The sequence below is a fragment of the Vanellus vanellus genome, assembly GCF_965231255.1.
Source record: "Vanellus vanellus genome assembly, chromosome: 1".
Lineage (NCBI taxonomy): Eukaryota > Metazoa > Chordata > Aves > Charadriiformes > Charadriidae > Vanellus > Vanellus vanellus.
Genome location: NC_138905.1, coordinates 204,485,103 through 204,510,408, shown reverse-complemented (window position 1 = coordinate 204,510,408; position 25,306 = coordinate 204,485,103). Strand labels below are relative to the sequence as shown.

The 25,306-nt window shown below is 36.7% G+C and overlaps 1 protein-coding gene across 1 annotated transcript in view; it reads left to right on the top strand.

Moving 5' to 3' along the window:
- The window catches only part of CUL5 (cullin 5), a 32,593-nt gene extending 9,229 nt beyond the window's left edge, over positions 1 to 23,364 (top strand). Inside the window, exons 3-19 of the mRNA XM_082499362.1 lie at positions 21 to 120; positions 1,500 to 1,676; positions 4,719 to 4,860; positions 5,874 to 6,019; positions 6,096 to 6,176; positions 7,384 to 7,477; positions 10,799 to 10,929; positions 11,710 to 11,817; positions 13,561 to 13,625; positions 15,812 to 15,944; positions 16,470 to 16,601; positions 17,247 to 17,370; positions 18,121 to 18,296; positions 18,415 to 18,576; positions 19,276 to 19,394; positions 20,691 to 20,814; positions 21,906 to 23,364. Coding sequence (XP_082355488.1) covers positions 21 to 120; positions 1,500 to 1,676; positions 4,719 to 4,860; positions 5,874 to 6,019; positions 6,096 to 6,176; positions 7,384 to 7,477; positions 10,799 to 10,929; positions 11,710 to 11,817; positions 13,561 to 13,625; positions 15,812 to 15,944; positions 16,470 to 16,601; positions 17,247 to 17,370; positions 18,121 to 18,296; positions 18,415 to 18,576; positions 19,276 to 19,394; positions 20,691 to 20,814; positions 21,906 to 22,100 — 2,209 coding nt within the window. The 3' untranslated portion in view covers positions 22,101 to 23,364. The remainder of the gene's footprint in view (positions 1 to 20; positions 121 to 1,499; positions 1,677 to 4,718; positions 4,861 to 5,873; positions 6,020 to 6,095; positions 6,177 to 7,383; positions 7,478 to 10,798; positions 10,930 to 11,709; positions 11,818 to 13,560; positions 13,626 to 15,811; positions 15,945 to 16,469; positions 16,602 to 17,246; positions 17,371 to 18,120; positions 18,297 to 18,414; positions 18,577 to 19,275; positions 19,395 to 20,690; positions 20,815 to 21,905) is intronic.
- Positions 23,365 to 25,306: the final 1,942 nt, after the last annotated feature.

The window sequence follows — 25,306 nt, the reverse complement described above, 5'->3', positions numbered from 1 at the left end:
ATGGATAAACTGTTTTCTAGAGATGTACATGCAGTTTGCTTGTGGGATGATAAAGGTCCAGCAAAAATCCATCAGGCTCTGAAGGAAGACATCCTTGATTTTATTAAACAGGCGCAAGCAGTAAGTTCTTAACGTTTCATAACTTCTATTCATATTGTTAGGAAAATAACCAAATAGTTCTGACTTTCATTGGATCTAAATGCATTGCTTTTTTGTTTGAAATTCTGTGATGTTCTGGAGATCATAATTACCCTGCGAACTCCCATTGACAAAAAGAAGACTCTGCCTTGAGCATTTGCCTTGGCTCATTGTTTTCTCACAGTCCTTGAAACTGGGGTGGGCAATGATTTTTCTGTTACATTAAAAAAAACAACCCAGCATTATTTTTGTTTATCCAACAGTACTTATGGAATCTTCTTCCACTTTAAAACTTCTTGAGGCAAAATTTTCTATAAGAAATTACTCTCTGAAAAAAAGATATTGTTTGTCTAGCTGCAGTGCTATGCTGACATGTTCATGGATGGCTTTAAAATAAGCCATATGTATGGTGTGCTAGAAATATCCATGCTATCAACTCAGCAAGCTTAGCTGTCAAGTTTTATGTTCTTTCCCCTAAATGATTGAAGTCATCAATAGATTCAAAGGAAATTTTTGTGTTTGTAAAATTTATAGCAAAATATGTTTTCTGTAATAAGGGATTTAAAAGAGGGGGTGGTTGTGAAATTAAAAAAAAAGTAAGAAATAAAAATCCCATGACAAAGGTTTGGAAAGGAGAAAAAAGTCTATAAAATCTTTCTTTAGGGAAGAGATTTACACCACTAAGGTTTTGCTTAAAAGAAAATAGTTTCTTATAGAGGTGTTTGTATAACTGGGCATGTAAATGGTGATTTTTAAGTTCCATCATCTCCCTTGCTTACATGCATAAATGCTATGCTGAACTGAGGCCTTTGATATGGTCTTCATTGGCTGTTGTTTGAGGGGCATCTTTTTAGGCATTATGATAGCCGTTGTACAATGTAATTGTAGTTTCTAGGCTTTAGTAAAGTATCATGTTAATGAGCTGTCTGGGTCAAATGAAGGGTTAGTAGATTCCATTGAATTAAACTTTTCACTGTACAGAGTATAACGTAATCCTTACAGTTTTTTGGTTGGCTTTTTTGTTTTAGATATGGTTGTACTAGTACATGCCTTTGGTCTAAAGGTCTTAATCTTTTTGACTTGCTGATGGCTTAAAAGACAAACAATGGTTCATTTGGAAAATCTAAACTTACTGGCTACTTGTTTGCTGTTACCTTTCTTTTACCCTTTAGAAACAGTCCATATGCCATGCTACTTCCCCTAAACTAAATGGCACTTAGAATAAGAAAATCTACATATTTGGTATATCTGTATATTTGAATTTTATATGGGGAGTTATTTTCAGTATAAGCAAAGCCAATCCGTATTTTGTGCAGAAATGTGTTTATAAATTGCCTCCTCTTCTCCCCCCCCTCCTCCAGAGAGTGCTGAGTCATCAAGATGATACAGCTTTACTAAAAGCATATATAGTGGAGTGGCGCAAGTTCTTCACACAGTGTGATATTTTGCCCAAGCCATTTTGTCAATTAGAGATTACTTTAATGGGCAAGCAGGGAAGCAACAAGAAGTCTAATGTAGAAGACAGTATTGTTCGAAAGGTAAGTGTTAGGTATTAAGAGTTTTGTTGCACACTGTTCTGCCTCCAGTAATAGTACAAAAGGGATTCTGTAGCTGAAGATGAAATCGCACCAATCATAGAATATGACGTATCGCTTTGCTTCAGTGTGAGGGTCAGAACAACCCTGCAACTTTTTTTTTTTTCTCTCACAATAGTTTCACTCTGTTTCTCCAGTTTTGCTTTGGCTATTAACAGTTTTGTTCGGGTGATTAAAGCACTTTGTTGGGCTTTGGGTTTGGGTTTTTTTGGTTGTTTGGTTTGGTTTTCTTTTTGTTTGTTTGTTTTTAATTACGACTTGAATGCTGGGGCAGAAGGCAGTTGTAAATTCACCTGCTGTTTCTATACTTGAGTAGCAAGTGAGTAGTTTTTCTACTCCTAGTTTATTTCCCTAGGCCAAGAGAGTAACTGGGGCACATCTCTGCATTTTATAAATGTCCAATTAAATCCTGTCACCTTAAGTTAAATATGGCTACTGATCTCCTAATTTCCCATTTTTCCTCCAAAGTGTCAGTCATATCAATGAAAAGATTGGATACGTGGAATCTTGTGAATATGATCTTTTTTACTATTTCATATCAAACACGTAAAGAAAGTCTAGGGTTTTGAGTATGGAGTGGTCAGTGTTCTGAGCCCCGTGAATAATGGTGCTTGAAATTGCTTTAGTTTTTCATTATAAGAAAACCAGAGCATATCAGTTGTAAAGTGTTAAGGCCTTTAGTTTAACATTATTCATTATCCCTTTTCATTGCAGAAATTATCTGTAGGGAAATTAAATTTCTTTAGCAATCTTTCATTTGGCACTGAAGATAATTTTAACTGTACCCCTGTCTCCAGGATGGGAAGAACAAAATAGTTCAAATGCATTACTTTGGGCAAGGATTTTTCTTTTCCCTCCTATTTTGACATCTGATCCTTTTGAAGAAAAGGAAGAGAGGAATCACCACCTCAAGTTACCTTTTTTGTTGTCATTGTTTATTGGAGAAAGCATGTGATCTTACTAGGCTCTCCAAGACCTGGCAAAATTGAACTCTTAACTCTGCTGTATGAAGAAGGCAGAAGAACTAAGAAATGAAATAAAAAACAAGGTGGAGTGGAGAACTGTGAGGAGTGAGGATAGCTGATGTTTAACGATTCAGATTTTGTTCAGGACTGAAGTTGTGTCTTATCTCTTACACAGTCCAGTTAGGGCCATCTCGTGGCTGGGACATCAAAGCCCAGAGTCTCCAACCTGTCTTATTTCATAATCACTGCTGAAGGTTACTTCCTGTTTCTGGCATCATTCTCTGTAGTTTTCTAAAAAACACCTTGTGAAAACTTTTCCCATGCATGAGAAGTTCTTTATATAGTCACCCAAAATGATACGTGTGTTTTCCTTCAGATATCTCCATAAAACTTCCTTATCCATAATGTCTAAAAGCAGCTTGACCATGACAAAGCTATTAATGTGCCTTGCCAGGTTGTTTGGCATTATCTCACCATTTTCTTCTCTGTTTTTTTTACTCTTTTCAACTCTTGTAAAGCAATTCTGTAATTGTATGGTGCAACCATAATGTGCATATCAATAATGTTAAAATAATGAAAAAAGTAATTGGGGGAGTGTACTCAAATAAAGCTTTGCTTCTAAGAATGTTCCAATGTTTTGAACAATAATTCCCTTCCAACACATGTGACTTCAGTGTCAGATACGGAAATTTAGCTGAAATTGAGAGACAGTTATAGAGAAGGTAAGGATAAAGGATGGTAAAATTAAGTCTCTCAAAAGGATATCTGACTTTTATTAGGTGCTTGCTATGTTAAAATCTAAAACTTACAAAGCAAGAATGGAACAGGGCCATCTACTCTTTATTATTAACTTTCCCCAACCAGTGTCAAGTCGTTCTAAGCTTGTTTTTTTGATAAGCTTAATCACAATCATGAGGTGAAGTTTGATTTGATAAATTTTATTATTCCAACCTGCTTTCCACTGCCAGTGTAGACTAACAATTGGCATGCTTAAATTTCATTCATAACAGTTACCGTCAAGTTTGAAGATACTGTAAGCTTGAGCTTTCTTCTAAAGCAATGACATTAATGTTGTGAGTTGGGTAGAAAAAAAAAAATCTTTTAAGCTTTGGCATAATTTCATTAGGTATTCAGTGGCATATAGAAAGAGCCAGATCCAGTGTCTAGGGACAAAAAAAAGACCACAGTAACGTGAATTCTAAGGCAAATTAAGATTTTTAACAAATCTGTTGCATGCTTTGAGTATTTACTACTGAACAACTGGTTGAGCTTAGGTGGACATAAATATGGCCTGGCTCGCCAGTGAGCTTTTCATGTTGCTCAGCGGCAGCCCATTGGGTCTGGTGATCAGGTGTAACGCAATACATTGGCAGAGTGTCAGTAGCAATCACCAAAAAAAAAAAAAAAAATCACATAATGGAATATGAAGGGACCCTTTGAGTCATGAGGATTTCGTTAGGAGCTTCCGTAACTAATTTGAAAACTTTTCCAATGCTTAGATGAGGTTTGGAGTTTTTTATAAATAGTATATGCATTACTTGCATATTGAACTTTCACGTTAGACAAAACCGTCCTTTTTTTTCTCTACATAACTGTGGCATTAATTGAGTTTTTGCTTTTGTTTAAGACAGAACCTGCCAAATAGTGAACTATATTTGGATGTTTGGCTCAAAAGTACCCCCCTGATATCGCAACTCCTAACATGTTGCATTGCTGGAAAAGTTGCTTGACTGATTACTGAGAATTGTAGAAATAATACAGAATTATGGAATTAATATCTGGATCTGATACTGATTCCTCTAGCTGTCCCATTACATAAATTAAGCTTAGAATGCAAGATGAATACTACTTCTATAACAAGTTCAGAGCAAGATCGGGTTCTACGGTAGTTGAACTGCTGTATATAACCTGAAAATTACATTATAAATTGCTTGATTTCTGTTTCTGATCTCTTGTATTTTTTCCACTGCGTGTACCTTTCTGACAGGACTTTTTTTTTTTTTTTCTTCCTGATACACAGCTCATGCTAGATACGTGGAATGAATCCATATTTTCAAATATAAAAAATAGACTTCAGGACAGTGCAATGAAGCTAGTTCATGCTGAAAGACTAGGAGAAGCTTTCGACTCTCAGCTCGTTATTGGAGTTCGAGAATCATATGGTATGTCTTGCATAGACCAATCTCTGTTGCCTCCTCGCTTTTGTAGATGAATTTTCGTCACACAAAGTTCACAGTTGTGGTGGTAGGGTTGGTATGATTATCTCAGCGTTTTGTATTTATTTTTTTGTTGCTGTTGATCTGTGATACGAATTGTGTTTAAAATCTTTAACTTCAAAGTGATTTAGGTATGTATCAGTTACTGAAAAATCAGTGTTTTCAAAGAGCAAACTCCTTTTTCACTTTTTAGGGTTGCAGATATAACTTTGTCTGTGCTCCTTTCCGTACTGTTTCTGATTCTTCAGATAATTTGAAGAAGAAATGCTAAACAGGCTGCATCTAAGACTCCCAGTTTTTTTCTTCTTTGCGAGATACGTGTATCTGAAACTTCTATGACATTTCACCATTGCCTCTTCAAAGCTCTGCAGCCTGTTGAATTAAACTTGTGGCTAATACTCTCTCAGATGGCTTTGTAGATGTCCAATTCTGATTTTTTTCAGAGCATATTCCATTTAAGCATTTTATTTATTTTTTTATTTCCCCATAATAGTTGAGAGGAAGGTGGAATCTTTTTCCAAATAGTGCAAAGCACTGCAGTAACCTCACTGTCTCCATTCTTGTAAAACAGAAGAAACCCAATGACAAAAAGATAAGTTCTAAAATGAAGACATTAGGATTCTAAGTCAAGCTGTTTGCTCAGTCAGGTGGAGATGTTTTCACTTTATTAGGCATTACACTGAGGCTTTTTTTTTCTTTCCAATTTTGCAGTTGTGTGTGTATTTCTAGTTACCATGTTTGAATGTCTGAAACGCTGGAGATAAGTATGCAGTTCTTTCCAGTTCACTTTAGTTAATCTAGTTTTCGGAGCAATGACTGGACAATTCTAGTAACCTTTAGGGATCACAGTGCATTGTTCAATGCAACCTTTTAATACAAGAATAATGAGAGAGGTTTGGTTATTAGCAGCCACATAAATTTCCAAGACTTGAGAGTAAGTTTGGACTTTCTCTTTGCAGTTAACCTTTGTTCTAATCCTGAAGATAAACTTCAGATATATCGGGATAACTTTGAAAAGGCATATTTGGATTCAACAGAGAGATTTTATAGAACACAGGCTCCTTCTTATTTACAGCAAAACGGTGTACAGAATTATATGAAATATGTAAGTAAAAATTCTGTTGTAACTTTGTTCTGAAAGTGTTTGTACTTAAAATGATTGCTGTTCTACTTTTGCACAGGCAGATGCTAAATTAAAAGAAGAAGAGAAAAGAGCACTACGATATTTAGAAACAAGGCGTGAATGTAACTCTGTAGAAGCAGTAAGTATAATGTGTAGAAAAATTGATGTACTTATATAGTAGTATTACATTGTGGGTTTGATTTTTGTGTGTGTTACGGTATTGTTTGGTACCAGTAGATTGATAGGAAACTCTTGATTCTATGTTTTTAATCATCCATTATGTTTTTTTTCTTGAAAAATATCTGTATTACTTCCCAATCTGGCACTTTACAATTTCTACAGATATTCTAATAGTAAATGTAGATCAAAAGTTCAGATTGAAGGACAGGTTTTTATTCAAGTTGGTTTTTATCCTTTCATTTGGAGTCAGGTATGATTTTTTCTATGCTTAAAAGCGGATTACAATTGTGTTTGAATATAAGCTGGCCAATCTAGTAGGTAAAGGATTTCTTAGTGCTTATTAGAATACCTGAAAGAGTTATTGTTCATTGTAATCAAAAGGAGCAGTAGAAATGTCATTAAAACCATTCTAGATTTCCTCTTAGACTGAAATATGGCCATTTAATATAAAGGATGTTTTTTCTTTTTTTCCTTCCCCTTCTCCCTCCCACCCCCGAGCAATATTTTACACATTTGGATTCTGGAGGAAGATTTGCCTGTAATGAATAGTTCATAATTGTCTGTGGTGAAATTAGTTCAGGAAACAGGTTATTTTAAATAAATACCCTTTAAATCTGAATTGTCTGCAGTGTATCAAAATGTATTTTATGTCTTTTAAGTTGTAAATCATTCATTTTGCACAGCTATAAACTGTAACTCATATACAGAGGCTGACAAAAGAGAGATGGTCCTGACATGTACAAGCAGTTCCTGTTCTAGTTCTAGCCATAGTGTCTTGTTCAAGCCAACCAGCCTGGTCCAAATAGGGTATGCTGGAATGAGAACTATTCTTAGCTCCTGGATGTATGCTTGGAAACTAAGTAGGGTAGTTGGTGTTCCAAAAGTGATGGCTCCCTTGAGAGAAAAGAGGCGACAGAAATATTAAGCTCATTACTGGTTTGGAAGAGAGTTTACCACATTTACTAACCTACACATTTTGAAGAAATATGGTTTCCTGTATAGATTTTATTCAAACTACACAGGCTTTTATGAATCAGTGAATGAAATAATTGTTCTATAGAGCATAGTAGAACAGGCTAGATTTTGTGTCATGGCAAACTTGAGACAGATCAGACTTTGGTGTTCAGGTGGCTAAATGAGCTAATATTGTGTTTAATGTATTTCAGCTAATGGAGTGCTGCGTCAATGCCCTGGTGACATCTTTTAAAGAGACTATTTTAGCTGAATGCCAAGGCATGATCAAACGAAATGAAACAGAAAGTAAGTGAAGCTTCAAGAACAGTGCAGGATGAACTCAGCATCAACTGCATAAAAATAGATTTGTTTGTAGATATATCAAGTTGCTGGTTTTAATAGATGGTGTCAGTGTTTTGTAGATAAAATATTACTGCATGTGGGCAAATTTATCCCACAAAAAATTACTATCATTGATTAGTATTTTTGATACCGCTTCAGAAATCTATATGTACAATACCCTAATTTGAATGACTGGATAGCTCTCATCGTACTTTAAAGAAAGTAGTATTTTGTGCTCTGTTTTCTTGATTTTTTCATACAACTTATTTTCCTCATGTTGACCAACTCTGGTAAATGTTGCATGTGACTTATTTTCTATTTGAATCGTTCAGAACAAACACTCCCCATTCATTCCACCCCCACTACCCCCTCCCCCTGGAAAAAAAGTGAAGCATCTCTTTACAAAGCTGTTTTTCTGAAAAGCAGGGAGACATTTTTCTTATTCTTATTATTGGTGCAGGACCAAGAAGTCAATGAACAAAGTCTCTGAAAGTTTTTCATCTGGTTTTATAGCCATTGCGTCGTTCTGAGTATTGAAAGTTAGCTCTGCATGCCATTTTAAAGTTTTCAGAAGTTTTTTTTTAACTCAGCTGCCATAAATTGAGAGGTTAGTGTGACTCAAAAGTCTTGTATTGGTCCTGTACAATAAACCAAACTAAATAAGTCATTAAAATGTCATAATTCAAGTAGGGAAATTGAAAAAAAAAAAAAAAAGCTGAGATCACAGGTTAACTTTTTTTTTTTTGAAGTCTTGGTATCCTGCAGCTAGGGAATATTTGCCAATGTCTGTGTGAAATTTTAATTTCTATACAAATGTAAAAACTGTTTTATGACTTAAACAGTGCAGAAAATACACACTTCTAAAGCTAGCATTTCAGAAAATATTTGACCTCAAAACTATGTCATACTGATCTGTTCATCTAGCAGCATGATTGCTGGCAGTAGTCCAGAGCTAAATCTAGAAAGCCACCAAACTTCTTGCGAGTATATGTTACAGCCTTTGGGAGAATACAGGAGGCTTATTTAAATTCAGAGCTTCAGAAAGGTTCATCTATAGCATCCAAAGCATCTTTCTTTAGAAACTTGTTGAAATATTTGCACAGTCCTCTCTTTCCTTGTGGCTACGTCTGCCCCATGGTACTGCTTGGTTGCAAAATGCTTCCCTTTAGTATATAAGAGCTCAAGCATCTCTCTCATTATTTTTTTTTTTTTTTTCCCCCTAGACCTACCTATGCTGTTTAAAATGTTTTAATGAAAGGTGCGGGTGCAGATGATTAAAAATTTATTTAAAGACTGGAGCTATACATAGTAATATATACATCTGATAGTATCTCCTGCTGTACTTTGCTTATGCATGTGTGCCTCTGGTATTATTCACCCCGAAGAATTTTGTGATGTTTTCTTTATTAAACAGCATCTGACAAAAAAGGGCTGGGCTTTTGGCTATGAGCTGGGCACTACTGTGAAATACTGTGTTGCATTAAGTACTTAATATTTACATGCCCTGCAAAGGAAGGCAGGCATAATGTTTTCCAACTAAAAGCTATCTAAGATGTCATAACTTGCAAACGCTCTTCAGAATTGGCTTAGTGCCTTTTTGTTTGCTTGTAGTATTGGGGGTGGGAGGCCTCAATTTTATTCTTCAAGTATTTCATAACAGAAATAAAAAGTAAACTTGGCTTTTATGAATACAGGATGAAAACAGAACTTGTTTAAGTGTCTCAACAACTACAGTGTGGATTTCTTTACCTTTCAGTGTTATAACGTGTTCTGAGAGAAATTCCAGTGAAATATTCCTTTTGGTTTTGTTACTTTGAAATCTGTTGTTGAAGAATCTGGGTTTTTTTGGGTTCCTAGAGTTTTAGGGAAGTCTTCCTTTTTCACCATTTATTAGGGAAACCACTGATTTTTTTTTTTCTTGAATATTCATGCCATCACTAGTTTGTGGGGACAGCTGTAGAACCTTTTAATGTATTTCTTTGTTTCCTTTTTTCCTGCCATCTCTCTCTACCTCTCACCCTTTTTTAAAGTACAGATGAAAAGATCCAGTAAAAGTTGGGTGAGCTTTTCGGACCTACCCTATGTAAAACAGTGCTGCCATCACTTACAGTGTATCAAAATTGCACTGAGAATACCTCTGATGCCATTTTTTTTCTGGTTCCTGAAATCCCATCATTGAGCCCATTGCAAGTTGTCTCTAGTAGCATTGCAAGTTCTTGCTGAAAGTGTTTGGTAGTTTCCATTCCTTAATTTGCATTGTTATGTTCTAAAAATGATTGTTTTCCTCTTTGTGCATTGCTTTTATGTTTGGTTCTGAAACAGTTATTGGGATACAGAAGTTGACAATGTCTATTTCATCCTCAGTGGTTACGGGATCTTGCAGTTGTCGCTGACAAAAGTATTGCAGAGGAGAAATCAAACACAAGGCTTCTGGCTTTTGTCCCCTTTCACAGTAGATACAACACTTAAGAACTAAGCAAACCTATCAATTTTTTTCTATCAGAAAAAGAATTGGAGTCCATTATCAGTTTGTTCTGCTTCATTACGCAGAGTCCTTTGCTGTGTTTAGTTCAAATCTCTATAGTCTCTCTAAAACAATCTGGTGGCCTTAATCCAGGTGTTCCCTTGTGGACAACCTTGTCAAGATGATTATTGATGTTTCAGTACCTTTTTTCTTTTTTAGCAATGTTGAAATAACTTCACAAGAAGTAGACAAACAAACCATATGAGTTTTTAAAGTTTAACTGGTGACTTTCAGAAGAATTAAATAAACTCTTTGGGAAAACAAAAAGGAAAAGATGCTGTTTACCTTAGTTTTGGTTACTGTAGAATTCAGCCTACTCTTAATTAAAACAAAACATTGTAGACAGTACTGGAAGATACATGAAGATGGGTCTGTTGGGCTTTAATTTAAAAAAAAAAATCTTGACTCCATAGAATTTCCTGTGTAAACTCCTGTAGGTTTCCAGCTGAAAGAGACCCACTTTTGCCAGGGATTTTAAGGCTGGTATACTGAGAACCTGGACTTAATCCAAATTGCCATTGACTTTAAGGGTTTTTATTTAAGCTTGTGATATTATATGCATAAGCAAGTATTACATTACAGTCAATATCTCTTTTTGCCTTCAGAAGAACCTGCTTGTGAGACCAGAACTAGAACAGTATTCAAAACGTTTTTTCTTTTACGGGATGAATTGGAGTATCTACTTTTTAGCAGAAATGCAGTATATTTGGGTTTTATACAGGTCTTTCACTGGTGGCTTTATCAGTATTTGTATCTTTCAGAGTTGCATTTAATGTTTTCGCTGATGGACAAAGTTCCGAATGGCATAGAGCCTATGCTAAAAGACTTGGAAGAACATATTGTTAGTGCTGGACTTGCAGATATGGTAGCAGCTGCTGAAACTATTACTACTGTAAGTAGTATTGTTTTTTTAATTAAATAACAATGATAAAACAACTTTGCAGAAGTTAAACTCTCTCTAATTTTGGGACATACATGTGAATGGAAATAATTTTTGAAGATGTTATGTTTAAACATCAAATTTTGATCCACTGAAAGTTTTAAGTGTCTTTTAGAGTAATTTTTTGTTCCTTGCATTTTCAGTTGTAGCTTTAAAATGTGAATCCAATTTATAGTAAAGAAAAGGTTATAAATTAATTGCATGGGATACTTAGATGGTAGGATTGTGTTAGCATCCTAATTAAAAAGGCATAATCAATTTTCTCGGAATTCTAACTTCCTGATGAAAATTGAAATTTGCTTTCAGTCTAAGAGTCGTTGTCCAGTGTGGAAATTAAGGGTTTTTTCCCCACTGTTCTTTTTCAGCTGTTTATCATCTTTTTCTCTGGGTCTAGGAGGCCTGAGTATCTGCAGTAATTAGAATGTGCCTTTCATTGGTCCTTGAAAATATTTTTTTTTTTATTTAGGAGTTATATAATATTTGAAAGTGTTTTTTTTCTTTTTATATATATATATATATATGTTTGTATATCGGAAATACTATCCTAAAAGTCTGTGTTGCAGCTTACATGCTGTAGAGCTCTTCAGTACAGAGAATAAAGATAAAATGCTCATTCATAGTATGCAGGCTTAAGGATATTACATTATTACAGATTAGGGAATTACATATAAGATCACACTGAATTCTGTGGAGTTTAGGGGTTTTATTTGATTTTTGCCTCTTTAACTTTAGGATTCTGAGAAATACGTAGAACAATTGCTCACGCTATTTAATCGATTTAGTAAGTTGGTTAAAGAAGCTTTTCAAGATGATCCAAGATTTCTTACTGCAAGAGATAAGGTATGTATTTCTGCTGATCATTTGTTTTCAGTTTAAGAATTGTTGTAATTCATATTATGATGTCTCTGAAATCCTTGTGCCCGTTCACTATTAAATCTAGAAGCTGTGCTTACTTTAGTAAATATGCAGACTAAAATATTGATGAAACTACTACCAACTGATTAGCTTTTAATTTGTGTTGTAGTCCTGCATAAAGTTGCATTTGTGTTTAGCTTTGTAATATAGAGAACATCAGAAGATGATATTTGTGTTGAGCACCTTAATGTCTGATTCAGCAATATCAGAGAATCACAGAATGGTCAGGGTTGGAAGGGACCTCTGGAGATCATCTAGTCTAACGCCCCTGCCAGAGCAGGGTCACCTACAGCAGGTTGCACAGGACGGCGTCCAGGTGGGTTTTGAATGTCTCCAGAGTGGGAGACTCCACAACCTCTCTGGGCAGCCTGTGCCAGTGCTCTGCCACCCTCAAAGTAAAGAAGTTCTTCCTTATGTTAAGATGGAACTTGCTATGTTCAAGTTTGTGCCCGCTACTTCTTGTCCTATCACTGGGCACCACTGAAAAAAGACTGTTCCCATCCCCCTGGCACTCTCCCTTTAAGTATTTATAAGCATTCATAAGATATCTCCTCAGTCGTCTTTTCTCTAGACTAAAAAGACCCAAGTCCCTCAATCTTTCCTCATAAGAGAGATGTTCTAATCCCCTAATCGCCTCTGTAGCCCTTTGCTGGACCCTCTCCAGCAGTTCCCTGTCCTTCTTGAACAGAAGTTCTGGGGAGCCCAGAACTGGACGTAGTACTCCAGATGCGGCCTCACCAGGGCAGAGTAGAGGGGGAGGATGACCTCCCTCGACCTGCTGGCCACACTCTTCTTGATGCACTCCAGGATGCTATTCGCCTTCTTGGCCACCAGGGCACATTGCTGGCTCATGGTCATCCTGTTGTCCACCAGGACTCCCAGTTCCCTTTCCACAGAGCTGCTCTCCAGGAAGTCAGCCCCCAACCTGTACTGGTGCATGGGGTTATTCCTCCCCAGGTGCAGTACCCTATACTTGCTCTTGTTGAATTTCCTAAGGTTTATCTCTGCCCAACTCTCCAGCCTGTCCAGGTCACGCTGTAAGGCGGCACAGCCTTCCGGCATGTCAGCCACTCCTCCCAGTTTTGTGTCACCAGCAAACTTGCTGATGGTACACTCTGTCCCTTCATCCAGGTCATTGATGAATATATTGAACAGGACTGGACCCGGTACTGACCCCTGAGGGACACCATTCGTTACTGACCTCCAACTAGACTCTGCACTACTAACCACAACCCTCCGAGCTCTATCTGTTAGCCAGTTCTCAATTCACCCCACTGTCCATTCATCTAACCCGCACTTCCTAAGCTTGCCTGTGAGGATGATGTGGGAGACATACATATATTTATGTTTAGAATTTACTACATATTTGAGTGTAGTCTCATGACTTCAAATATGCAACTCGCTCCATGCAATCCCTTTTTTTATTTGTTGCTTAAAGGAAAGTAGTATGTTAATGGAAAAGAGGAAACTGCAAAACATCAGTTAATGGGTAATCGAGTCATAAGATTTGAACTTGCATGTTGAAAATCAAATCCGCAAACTTTGGACTAATAAAAATCAGATTAATTTCATGTTGAGATAATCTAAAAAGAGAGGTAAAACCTTTGTGATTCATTTGTTAAAGAGAGAAATTGAGTGAAGCACTAATAATCTGTAATTATTTTTTAGGCGTACAAAGCAGTTGTGAATGATGCTACAATATTTAAACTTGAATTGCCATTGAAGCAAAAGGGGTAAGCCATATAAACTTTATGTGAGTCAAAGTTTTTAATATGTTAAAGATTTAGTTTCTCTTCTAAAGAGAAACCTCTTCAAAAAGTAACACTGTGTTTAAAAGGGCTTTGTGTGCTTTGCATTATGGGATTTCAGATTGCTTATCAACCTCCAGTAAGACACTGCACATGGCAGTGAATAGCAGCTTGTTTAAACTCAAATTTATTTGTAGTAATTGGGGATCTTTTCTTTTATAGTAAAGTAATGAGTCAGTTGGTTAGCTGAATTTAATAATACCTTCCTGGGTTATTAATTCCAAAAAACTGAGCTGTATAAGTCTGCCACAACTTCAGTAAAAGTCCTGGGGAAAACTGAGGCAGTAGCCTTTATGGGACTAACTGTGGCTGATTAAGGTGTAACCATCCACAAGCTGTTTACTACCTCCTCTCGTGCCAGCTGTGAGTGTGACCTGTCTGGGTGTTAGATTGTTGTTTCAGTGCAGGATTAACCAGTTTAGTTTAAACAACTTCCAGTAGATTAAACAGACCTGTGTGAATCAAGAAGAAAAACCATGCTTACAGTAGCCACTCTGCGAACTCCGCCAAGAGAAGGTGGCAGTCAGTTAATTCATTGTTAATGTTTAACATGTGATATGCCACTTAAGTCGGAATCTGTATATATTTAGGTGGTTGGGATTGCTCATATATAGTTTGTAGTATGATTTAGTATGGACCAAAGCTTATTTAGCTGAGCTGCGAGCTTCCCTTTCCAATTACTTCTCGTTAGGGGTGGGTAGGTATAAATATCTGTTCAGCATTCTGGTTCTTATTCTCTGTTTGGTTTTGGACTAATGGTAAGCCTGGACAGGAATTAGCCTTGCTTCTTCTGTATTATTGGAGAAACACCTTCCCAAATGACTGGATCCCTGCTTTGTCTACTTCATATACATATAGGCAAGGTAGAGGAGTTTAGGTCTCTGCTAATGATTTCATTTCCCCTGGGAGCATCCAAAGCAATACTTCATTCAGTGTTTCACTCCTAAAGCTAAACCTGCCTCGTGATTTCTTAGAAACCAGCATGATGGCGACAGTCTTCTGATCAGCAGTCTTCTCTAGCTCTTTCAAGTTGTCTATGTGTGCAGCTTGGTTAAAGTAAAATGAAACTTCATCCTGCTTGACTTGTGCCATTAAGTTCAGCATAAGAATATGGAATTTGGTAATTTTTCATTGCTGTCAGGATCTTGAAGACTCTTGTTCAGAAATACCTAGGAATGCATGGATTAAATAAGGGTTCTCGTAATCTGTCTTGTAATAACCAAAAGACTAGTGATCTGCTTTTACTCCAAGTGGTCTTTAGGAGGGCAGAAGACACTAGCCTGCAAGCTGCTTCAGGAATTAAAAGGGACAAGTTGTCTGAAGAGTTTTAGCACTGTCTGTAGTAGTTGATGAGAGGGTGGGAGAATGAGCAGGAACATTGGATTCCCGAGCGTCCCCACAGCTTCTTACCTGCTATGTTACTTGCTACCTTTGATTTGGGACCTTGAGACTAGCAATCAAAGTGGTGCCGTCTGACTCTAGAAATAGGGATTGGTCCTTGGCGCTATTTTATGCACCGATCTAGACACAGGTTCAGAACATGACCTTATGCTCGTGTGCTTCTTGAAGAACCACAGTCTATCTGCTGTAGCATATTCTTTTTCAACTTTAATCTGCTTTTAATCTCCAAGCTGTTAGTCTGCTGTTCATACTGTTATAAAATAGTTTTATGCTGTTACTATGTGATAGATGTGTTGGGTTTTGCCATCTGTGAAATACGGTGCAGGAGGCTGTTCTTGAGACTTTCATTAAAGCGTACTGACACGTGAAACATTTCACTGCAGCATTTGTTAATTCTTTACTAGAATACTTATTGCTATGCAATATTTAGTTGTGTCAATGTAATCCTTCATTGTTAGAGTTCTAAAATTCAAAGCAGTTGGAATGATCAACCGCTAGAAGCTGTCTGAAATGTTTGGTTCTATTTATTCTTTCAAGAAGAAAAAAGAGTTACACCTAATTGTTCATTAGTTTAACAAGGATATGAATTCACCACCAAGATCCTTGCCAATGGGATCAGGAAAGAGTGGTCTGTCTTGTTAACAGTGTAACTACTCCAGAATAGCAGGATTCTATACGATTTGAAGATATGTTGTTCTTCTTTTATTTAGTGTTGGATTGAAAACACAGCCTGAATCCAAATGCCCTGAGCTTCTTGCTAATTACTGTGACATGTTGCTAAGAAAAACACCACTAAGCAAAAAACTAACCTCTGAAGAAATTGAAGCAAAGCTTAAAGAAGTGGTATGTTTTTTCTTTCTACTTCTCCATTATTCAAATAATGACTTTATTTCCTTATGTGGGTCGAGGCATTGGTCTTCAAAAACAGTTACGTAAGGTGTAATAATAGGGAAAAGAGTTTATTACATCATCGAGTGTGTGTGCATTTAAGTCTTGTAAACCATGCAATGTTTCATGTCTCTGCATCAGTTCGCAAAATTAGTATGCTAAATTAATGACTATATCACTGTAAAGTATTACAGTAACTAATGTTAGTCTAGAAAATAATGCTGGAGGCTTTAAGACTGGTGTCAATGTCTTTTCTGATTTAAGAGAATGTTCCTAATGGTTGACAAATGAAGAAATTGGAGGTGTGATTTTATGAAAGATTCATAGCTGATGCCTGTGATGGTAATAACACATTTGCTCCTAAGGCAATGTCAAGTAGCCTTTTTCTACTTCATAGTCTGCAGCGGCATTAGATCAGCATTCAAAGACATGTCTGATTGATGATGCAAATAAATATATTAAAATCTACTTTTTTGACAGCTTTTGGTACTTAAATATGTACAGAATAAGGATGTTTTCATGCGATATCACAAAGCTCACTTAACAAGACGCCTGATATTAGATATATCAGCTGACAGTGAAATTGAGGAGAATATGGTGGAATGGCTCAGAGTAAGTAGTCTGACACTTTTCTTTGGTCGTGCCTCTTGCTTGTAGTATTAATTCCCACTCTTGAACTTAGATATCCTTCTTGCTTAGGTGAGTTCGGTCTTAAATTGCAGGCCACTTAGCACTACATATACTTCTGTTTTAATGCAGTACTTTATGCAAGTAAGACAGCTTAGCCCTTTTCTAAGAGAAATGTCCTGATAGTGGTAGTGATAGATTTGAAAATATTTCACATAAGATTATCTGAAGGCTTCATATATTCTATATGCAAAGGGGCAAAATGCAGTGTACTTGTTTAGGTATGTAAATAATTTGAGATGTGTTCTAATTGTGAAATTTTGTGCAGAACAGAATATTATTTGCATGCCTTAAACATTCCTTCAGATCTCGGAATTCATGGATTCCTTAATGCACGCATATGTTCTTCAACACTTGGATTTCTTTAAAAGAATCATCATATGCCTTTAAGGGGTAACTACTTATGATCCATGCAAAAAAACTTTATATTGCATTGCATATTAACTGTTATTGTAAAGTGATAATACCTGTGTACTTTAATGCTCTTCATTTTTTTGAGTTTATTATTTAAAAAATAAAGCTTTTTGTTCATAGTTGCCTATGTCATAATTTAGTGTTCTGTATATACAGGAAGTAGGAATGCCAGCAGACTATGTAAACAAGCTAGCTAGAATGTTCCAGGATATCAAAGTGTCTGAAGACTTGAACCAGGCCTTCAAAGAAATGCACAAAAATAATAAACTTGCTTTACCAGGTATTGTTTTCAAATTATTTGCTGTTTTTCATTTATCTTAGTGAGAAATAATTCTGTTGAATCTTGATTTTAAAAATTATATCAACTGCAGGCTGAACGTAGTCTTCAGGGCATTGTTACCCCTAGATTAGAAGTGTCTGTAGACTCTGCTTTCTCTTACAGTTGACACTGGAGCTGTATCATTCTGTAAGTTACTGTGGGTTTTCATTATGAGCAATCATCTAGGTACAAACTCCCTACGCTTGTAAATTCCAAGCAGGCGCTTGAATCAGTATCAACCAGGTGAATGCCTGAACTACCCCCTTCTTTTATGCCCTCATTGTTCTTCATGACTGCTTCATGCTGTGCTCCTCCTTTATCTGCCAGCAGGAGAGCTGGATGCATACTATGAAGAGCTTAAATCACATTTCTGAGATTATATTTCACTGATGAGAGAGGCTGAGGAACATCCAGTTTTGGACCTGCTACTGTTGAAAACCCTTGAGTAGTGCTTACAAGCATCAGATATAATGCTGCATCAGGGCTTAAGGAGCTCTGCAGAGGCAAGCCAGAAAAACAGATTTCAATCAGTGTTGCTGGCAGAAAGCCAGTGGTGCATAAATAGAGTACCTTAATGTTTAAGTAGGTAGACACTGTGCTACTTTCAGAAAATTCAGTCCTCCATAATTTTATTTAGAGTAGGAAAAGAATGCATTTTGTTTATCTGTCTCTTCTACGTGGTGATTCATATAATCCAATACTGTCTTACAGCTGACTCTGTGAATATTAAAATTTTAAATGCTGGCGCCTGGTCCCGAAGTTCTGAAAAAGTGTTTGTCTCGCTGCCTACGGAATTAGAAGATCTCATCCCAGAAGTTGAAGAATTTTATAAAAAGAATCACAGTGGTAGAAAACTGCACTGGCACCACCTCATGTCCAATGGAATTGTAGGTGTATAGTTTTCAGTGTATCAGTCTCAATGACTGTATTTTCTGTGTAGTTATAATACTAAGAAAGTTTGTGATCCAGAAAGTCTTATGAGTAAAATTGTCATTCTTTTCACAGATAACATTTAAGAATGAGGTTGGACAGTATGACTTGGAGGTAACAACATTTCAGCTAGCTGTGCTGTTTGCATGGAACCAAAGACCCAGAGAGAAAATCAGCTTTGAAAATCTTAAACTGGCAACTGAACTCCCTGATGCAGAACTTAGGAGGACTTTATGGGTATTTCCCTTTCTCTTGAAACAGATTTCTTCTTGATTTTTGTACTCTGAAATACTGGATTAGTATTTTTAAAGCACTGTCAGATAACACTTTGAAACTGAAATGTGAACGCCCTTCTTGCTAATTAATCAGTTGTAATGCTGGCTCCTTGCACTACTGTTGAGTACACACTGCGTTTACATTAACACATTCTCTCTACCCAGTATTATCTAACTTAAGCTTTTGGAAACAGCAAGACCTTTTTGACCATACGCTGCCTAAAGCACACGGTTATGATCATGGTTTGTGGAGTGGGACAGGTCTGATTCTAGGAAATTGGTAGCACCTAATAAATATATGTTGCTTAAAAATCACTTCAGTGTTTGCTCTATCAGACTTTTAATTATTTAGCTCAAGAATAAAGAGAGAAATCATGTAAATCAGACTTAACACTGCTTCTGTAGCCATGAGTTTGTGTATTTTACTTCTTTGTATGATTTTACTTATGCTAACCCATTTCAGAAGGAGATTTGGTAAACTGTGTCCCCTCTCTGGTTTTACTAGTATCTTTGTGTTGCCCTTTAGCAGCTCCCAACAAGCCTACATGGTTCTCTCACTACAGTCTGCACAGCAGTGAACTATGTTCTTAAAAAGTAATTGTTTCCATTTAGAAAGTCTGGTGTTTTATTTTCATTCTTTCACCCTCCCTTTTCTCTGTAGTCTCTTGTAGCATTTCCAAAGCTGAAACGTCAGGTTTTATTGTATGAACCTCAAGTCAATTCACCCAAAGACTTTACAGAAGGAACCCTCTTCTCGGTGAACCAGGAGTTCAGTTTAATGTAAGATGATGTTTGAAAAGTAAAATAACAATGTGCTATTTTTTAATTATAAGAATTCACTTTAAGTTAACCTTCGTCCTTGATTCACATACTTTGCTGCCGTGTCCTCACTTAGTTTTGGCAATAGTCATGCTTCAAATAGGTGGTTGGACTAGATCACCTCCAGCAGCCCCTTCAGACAAAATGTTTCTGTGATTCTGATTTCTGTGAAATTAAATTTCTTAAACACCTAGGGAAGGGGTGCAAAACTGGGGGCTTTGCTATCTTCCTGTTACTAATGAGCCCGTGAAATTTCATATACGAAGAACAGCATGTAAGTAGAGCACTAGTGCTGTACTGATTATTACACACACATGGGATTTCAAAAGCGGACTGATAAGTTCAAAAAGAAGTGAAACTGCTTAATAATATGCTGGGATTTTTGGTGTGGCTTTCACCAGAGAGAAGTGTCTTTATTTCAGTGAGAATTGGTGTGCTCTCATACTGGCGCTTTGAAATCCTTCAGAACATGAGATAGTATAAAGAGAGAATATCTAAATGGTATGAACCACATTCAGCACATCTTAACTTTGGGGTTTGCCTCTCTCTATTATCAATGACTGTGATTAGAACAGCTCCTTGTTAGTAATCTCAGATTCTGAGCCTCGTTCTCAGTAGCAGCTGGACATCTGCATCTGGGGGGGGACAGAGAGAGAGAGAGAAGGGTGATGAATTTGCTTTCCTGGGGCTTAGTTTCTTGCCCAGGGCCGTGATGTTTGTTCCTGTCATCAGGATCATGAGCTTTGGGAAGTGATGAGAGGGCATGACAGAAGAGACAGACTGTACAGAAAGTTTGTGGATGACCACTGAAGAATGCCATCAGCTTTTTGCTGCATTGGTTACAATAGCTGTTGTTCATCTTTTTTTTCTGCTAGACAGGCAGTTCTTCTGATGAAAAATGAACTAGTCCCGTTTCCTGAACTTTGTTGTAAAAACTTCCTCTAAAGAAACCTGTGTTTATATAATTGAACTGAAGTATATTTCTCTGGAATTTTGTTCTTTATAATAGTCCTGGTAACATTTCAACATTGGACTCTGTCAGTTTCAGCTGATGTATTTTTTGTAATGCTAGTATATTCAGGTTTTATTGGCACTGAGTTTTGATTCGTCAGCCAGCTATCTCACTGCTGCAATGCTAATAGCCTGTAAATATCTGATAAGTGATGGTACTCCTTGCTGCAGTAATTTGAGTTTAATAGGAATTCCGTAATTGAGAATGCATTTTATGCTTATTTTCATACAATACAACTTTTTCAGAAAAAATGCTAAAGTTCAAAAAAGGGGCAAGATAAATTTGATTGGTCGATTGCAACTTACTACAGAGAGAATGCGGGAAGAGGAGAATGAAGGAATAGTCCAGCTAAGAATATTACGGACACAGGCAAGTAAACTGCCAGAAGAATATAAAACTACTCTATTTCTTTTGTTGTATTATCACTACTGCATACTGTCCCCACTTGGATGTTGGTGTATGAAATGAATGCTTTTGAATCCTGTTGGAACTTACTTTTACTATTTGGCTTAGATCCTTTGTGAATACTGAATTTTGCATGTGTGTTTGTGCACCTGTAGTTATTGGCCTCCTGTTCTGATGTACCAGGTCATCGTTTTTAAAGAGGACAAAGCAGATATTAAGCAAGTGGTGAAGGCATAACAGTGTAGTGGTGGGTGGCAGCAGATGGTAAAGTTGACTGACAAGCCACCAACATGGACAAACAATATTGTTGATCTTGAGATCTCTTTGACTACTCTGTATAAGTTTCTGAGTACATCTTAGATGTACAAACTGCCGATTCCTGTTTTGTGGTTGGTTGTCCTTCAGTCAGGTACTCATGTCAGATCTTTTGAGCTGACAGTTCTCAAAAAAAATCTGAATTTTGGGGGCATCACAGATTGTTACCTGCAATGGAGTCTCAAAAATCCCATCTTCAAATTGCAGATCTCTTCTGTCAGTCAGATTAGATCCCAGGCCATGCACGTTGTGAATTGTAACGCCTGATTTAACATCCTGGCCACACTTCCAAGAGCAGGATTAATGCCTGGTTGTATTTATGAAATGAGAACTCCTTGTGAGTTCCAATTTGTCATTAAGCTTGCATTTCATGAGGTATTCACAAGGTATATCACAAGTCACCCTGGAAACGGCGACTTCTCCTCAGAGAGTGAATTAGGTTTTACTGAGTAATTCACACTCCAAAGACTTAACTGCAGTTTCTCCTTTCACTCGACTTACGTTATCTCTCTTGCATCTTGCCAGTGCTTCATTCTTTGCCTTTATAAAATTCTTTGTAAAAGCAGTTCAGCTAACTACTTAGGCTAAGAAATGCATCATATATGTGATATTTGAGGAAAAATATAGATTTCCTTGCTGCCTTGCCTTACCAGGAGCCCCCTATTAATGCTGTGTTGACTTTGTCACTTCACCCAGGAATTTCAAATTAATATTTTTTTTTTCCTCTTGTCTCCTACCAGGAGGCTATCATCCAAATAATGAAAATGCGGAAGAAAATTACTAATGCCCAGCTTCAGACTGAACTCGTAGAAATATTGAAAAACATGTTCTTGCCACAAAAGAAAATGATAAAAGAGCAAATTGAATGGCTTATAGAGCACAAATATATCAGAAGAGATGAGTCGGATATCAACACCTTCATATATATGGCATAATTCAAGGACTCTGCAGGACACTGAGAACACACATGGAAGGGTGCTTGGACAGACAGCTGCAACAGTTTGTGCTGCAGAAGGACTTGTTTTGACTTTCGTTACATATTAAAATCCCTGCCTTACCTTACAGAGGACTATATTTTGCCAATCTCATTCAGCTAGCATGATGGCATTCCCTTCATGTTGCACACTTTTAACAGCATGCTGTTTTGTGGGAAACTTGCATTCATGAAGAGCCCATTGTGAACTTTTTAAAGTAGATTTGATTTACACCCACCAGGAAGAATACAGGTTTGGGTTTTTAGTTGACCAGTACTTGCACAAGGAAAAAATATTCAAATATTCATGCACTGAGGAACTGCTATTAGTTTTGTTTTGGGTTTGGGTTGTTTTTTTGGTTGTTTTTTTTTTTTTTTTAAATGCAATTAGGACTAGAAGTAGCACTTTCACTTTTGTGTTTTGGATCAACAAAGTAATGTACTGTCCACCTTTGATCCTTTTTATGTAATAACATTTGAGAGACACAAACACATGCATCACAACTTATATGTATTTGTTACAGTTAAAACCTGTTGGCTAGAGCAGTGCTTCAATCTAGTAACTGGATTTTAATGATTGACACATAAGTGACATAAAAGTAATTCCAAGTCATGGGTGATATTTTTCCTTAAGCAAGAGATCATTGTTTTTAAATTGTTTGCTGTAAACAAGTGGATATACATTATTTGTTCCCTTATTTGGACAGATGATTTGGTACAATCCTTTTTGAGAAGGTAAAGCTGTTTTGAATGATACTTCACTCTAAAAGCAGTTTTCATGCGTGGGTCTGTTACATCAAACAGAAATATTAAGTGTATTTCCTTGTACATTTAATATTTGTATTCCAAATATTTAAGTATGTCTACATATATCTGAATGCATTAAAGAGTAATTGATGCACAACTCCCCCAGAAAGAAAATAACACTTGAAGATCCCTGTACTAATTCCTCATTGGTAGCTTTATACATACATGCAAGGTTAATCCAATTGGACTGGCTTGTTGCTTGGACGTCAACATCTTTATATGAAAAACAAACCCTCTGCTTTTTATTTTGAAACTGGCAGGGTAGGAAATGCAATTCTAATGAAAATGCTAAAAAGCTAAGGAAAAATACCTTGTTTAGCGTATGCAGAGAGAGTGCCAAATACACATCAGGAATTTAACTTCTTAATGTTACCTCTTCTATTTTCAATCATCTTAAATAGTTGCTTGGCACTGCCTGCCTCTCTGCTACTCTAAAATGTCCCAGCATGTACTGGACTGATAACACGAATCACTGGAGCAGAGTGCCTGTCTTGGGACAAAAGGTAAGTTGCGCTTTACGCAATTCTGTCTGAATATTCTTCTATAAATCGCAAGTGTGCGTTTTTTTGTTTTTTTGTTTTTTTTTTTTTTTTAAATTAACCGGTTCAAGTACAACTTGTAAAGGTCTCGTCATCTTTGATTGAAAGAGGGAAGAAGGTACAATTAACTTCAGTCAAAAAGGAAAACCTTCCAGTAGGTAAGAGGAGTTTTGCTTTCACATGATTGCAGTAAGGTATAAAGTAAGAGTGGTTTAAAAGCAGACTCTGCAAGAATGGCTGTTTGCACCCTTAAACAGGCTGCATGCTCTATTACTAACGTAAATGCCAGTGTGACTGCCTGAGAAAAGTGCGTACTTGGACATCTGTTTGATTAAGAAATTTTTGGTAGTGAGGGTTTCATGAACAAGAGATGGAGAGAAATCGAGACCTTGCCAATTACAATTGATTGAAATCCCACGGCTTATGTTATATGCTCTTATTGATACTCTAAAGTAGATGCTGTTTAAAAATATTGCATCTCTTATGTTTGCCCTGTGGTGTTGCGATTCAGAATCAAAAGCAAGTGGTGCTCTGTGTAGTTAACCAGTAAAACTATTTGAACGTTAGAAAACAAAACTCTAATAAAAAACTTTGTGCTGCAAGACTTTCAGTCTTTGTAACTTAAAAGTAATAAATGCTCGCTTGGGATATTGGGGGAAAACATGACAGTCTGAGCACGCTCTTTTCAACATAAAAAATTCCAACCCTTAACCAGAGAAGAACAGATTTGAAATTGTCACGTAGATCTTAAGAGCTGCAAAGGGAGTAATGCTGATTTTGAAGCTGTTCATTTAGATTTGAGACGTTTATGTGACTGCATCTCAGATACAGCTGTTGAGGAAGCTGGAGTGTATGCAGAAAGCAACAGGTTGCTAAAAGCTAAGGAGCTGCATGTTCCCTCAACTAATAAAATAATACAACCTAAATGTTATCTCTATATTTCTCAAGACCCAGGATGCAGAAATATAATTGGTAATGTGCCTATGACATGGTCATTTTTCTTTAAATATACACCTGAAATGGATGTTGGGTTTTTTAGTAAATCTGAGACTCACACCAGCAAATTTGTTCAAGATACAGAATCATGTTTAGCATCCTTCATCAGGTCACTTTCACCAATATGCACTTAAAACAAGTATCACCTGGGGCACAGGGAGATACCTGGGGTAAACTGTTCTTTTGGGGTGGGTAGAGTTCAGATCTAAATGAAAATGAACTATTCTTCACTTGCAATATGGCAACAACGCACTTTTAAGGCTGCAATTTTTAGCTATGAATATGTATGTCCAAAGACCTACCTTAAAGAGGTGCTGCATCTGAAAAACACATTGCCACACACACTGCCACGGTGAATAGCTATGGAATGAAATCTGGTGTAGAAGGGGGGGGTGGGAATCACTCTTAATGGGTTTAATTAAGAAATACTGTTAAGTCTTTCTCTGTCCCAACAACTTGATGAGGATCTCGTTTTCAATTCTGAAGTCTTCCATTTTCCTCTTTCCACAGTTGGTGTCCTCTAGCTTCTATTTTTACTCATCTATCTTTCATTTGCTATGACTGTAATGCGATTACATTTCCAAAAGACAATGTGACTTTCTCGTTTTCACCTTTTTAAACTTAATATAAATGTTCTGAATGTTAACATATTGCATTTATTTGCATTGGGATGCCATTGTCCTGTAAAGTGCAAATTTTAAAAATACAATTGGCAAAAAGATTTGATAGTTTTACAGAAAGATTTGCTATCTTAAACTCAAAACTGTTTTCTATTTTCATCCAAATGACTGGGATGCTATCTTTGTAATTCTTTGAGGTCATGTTT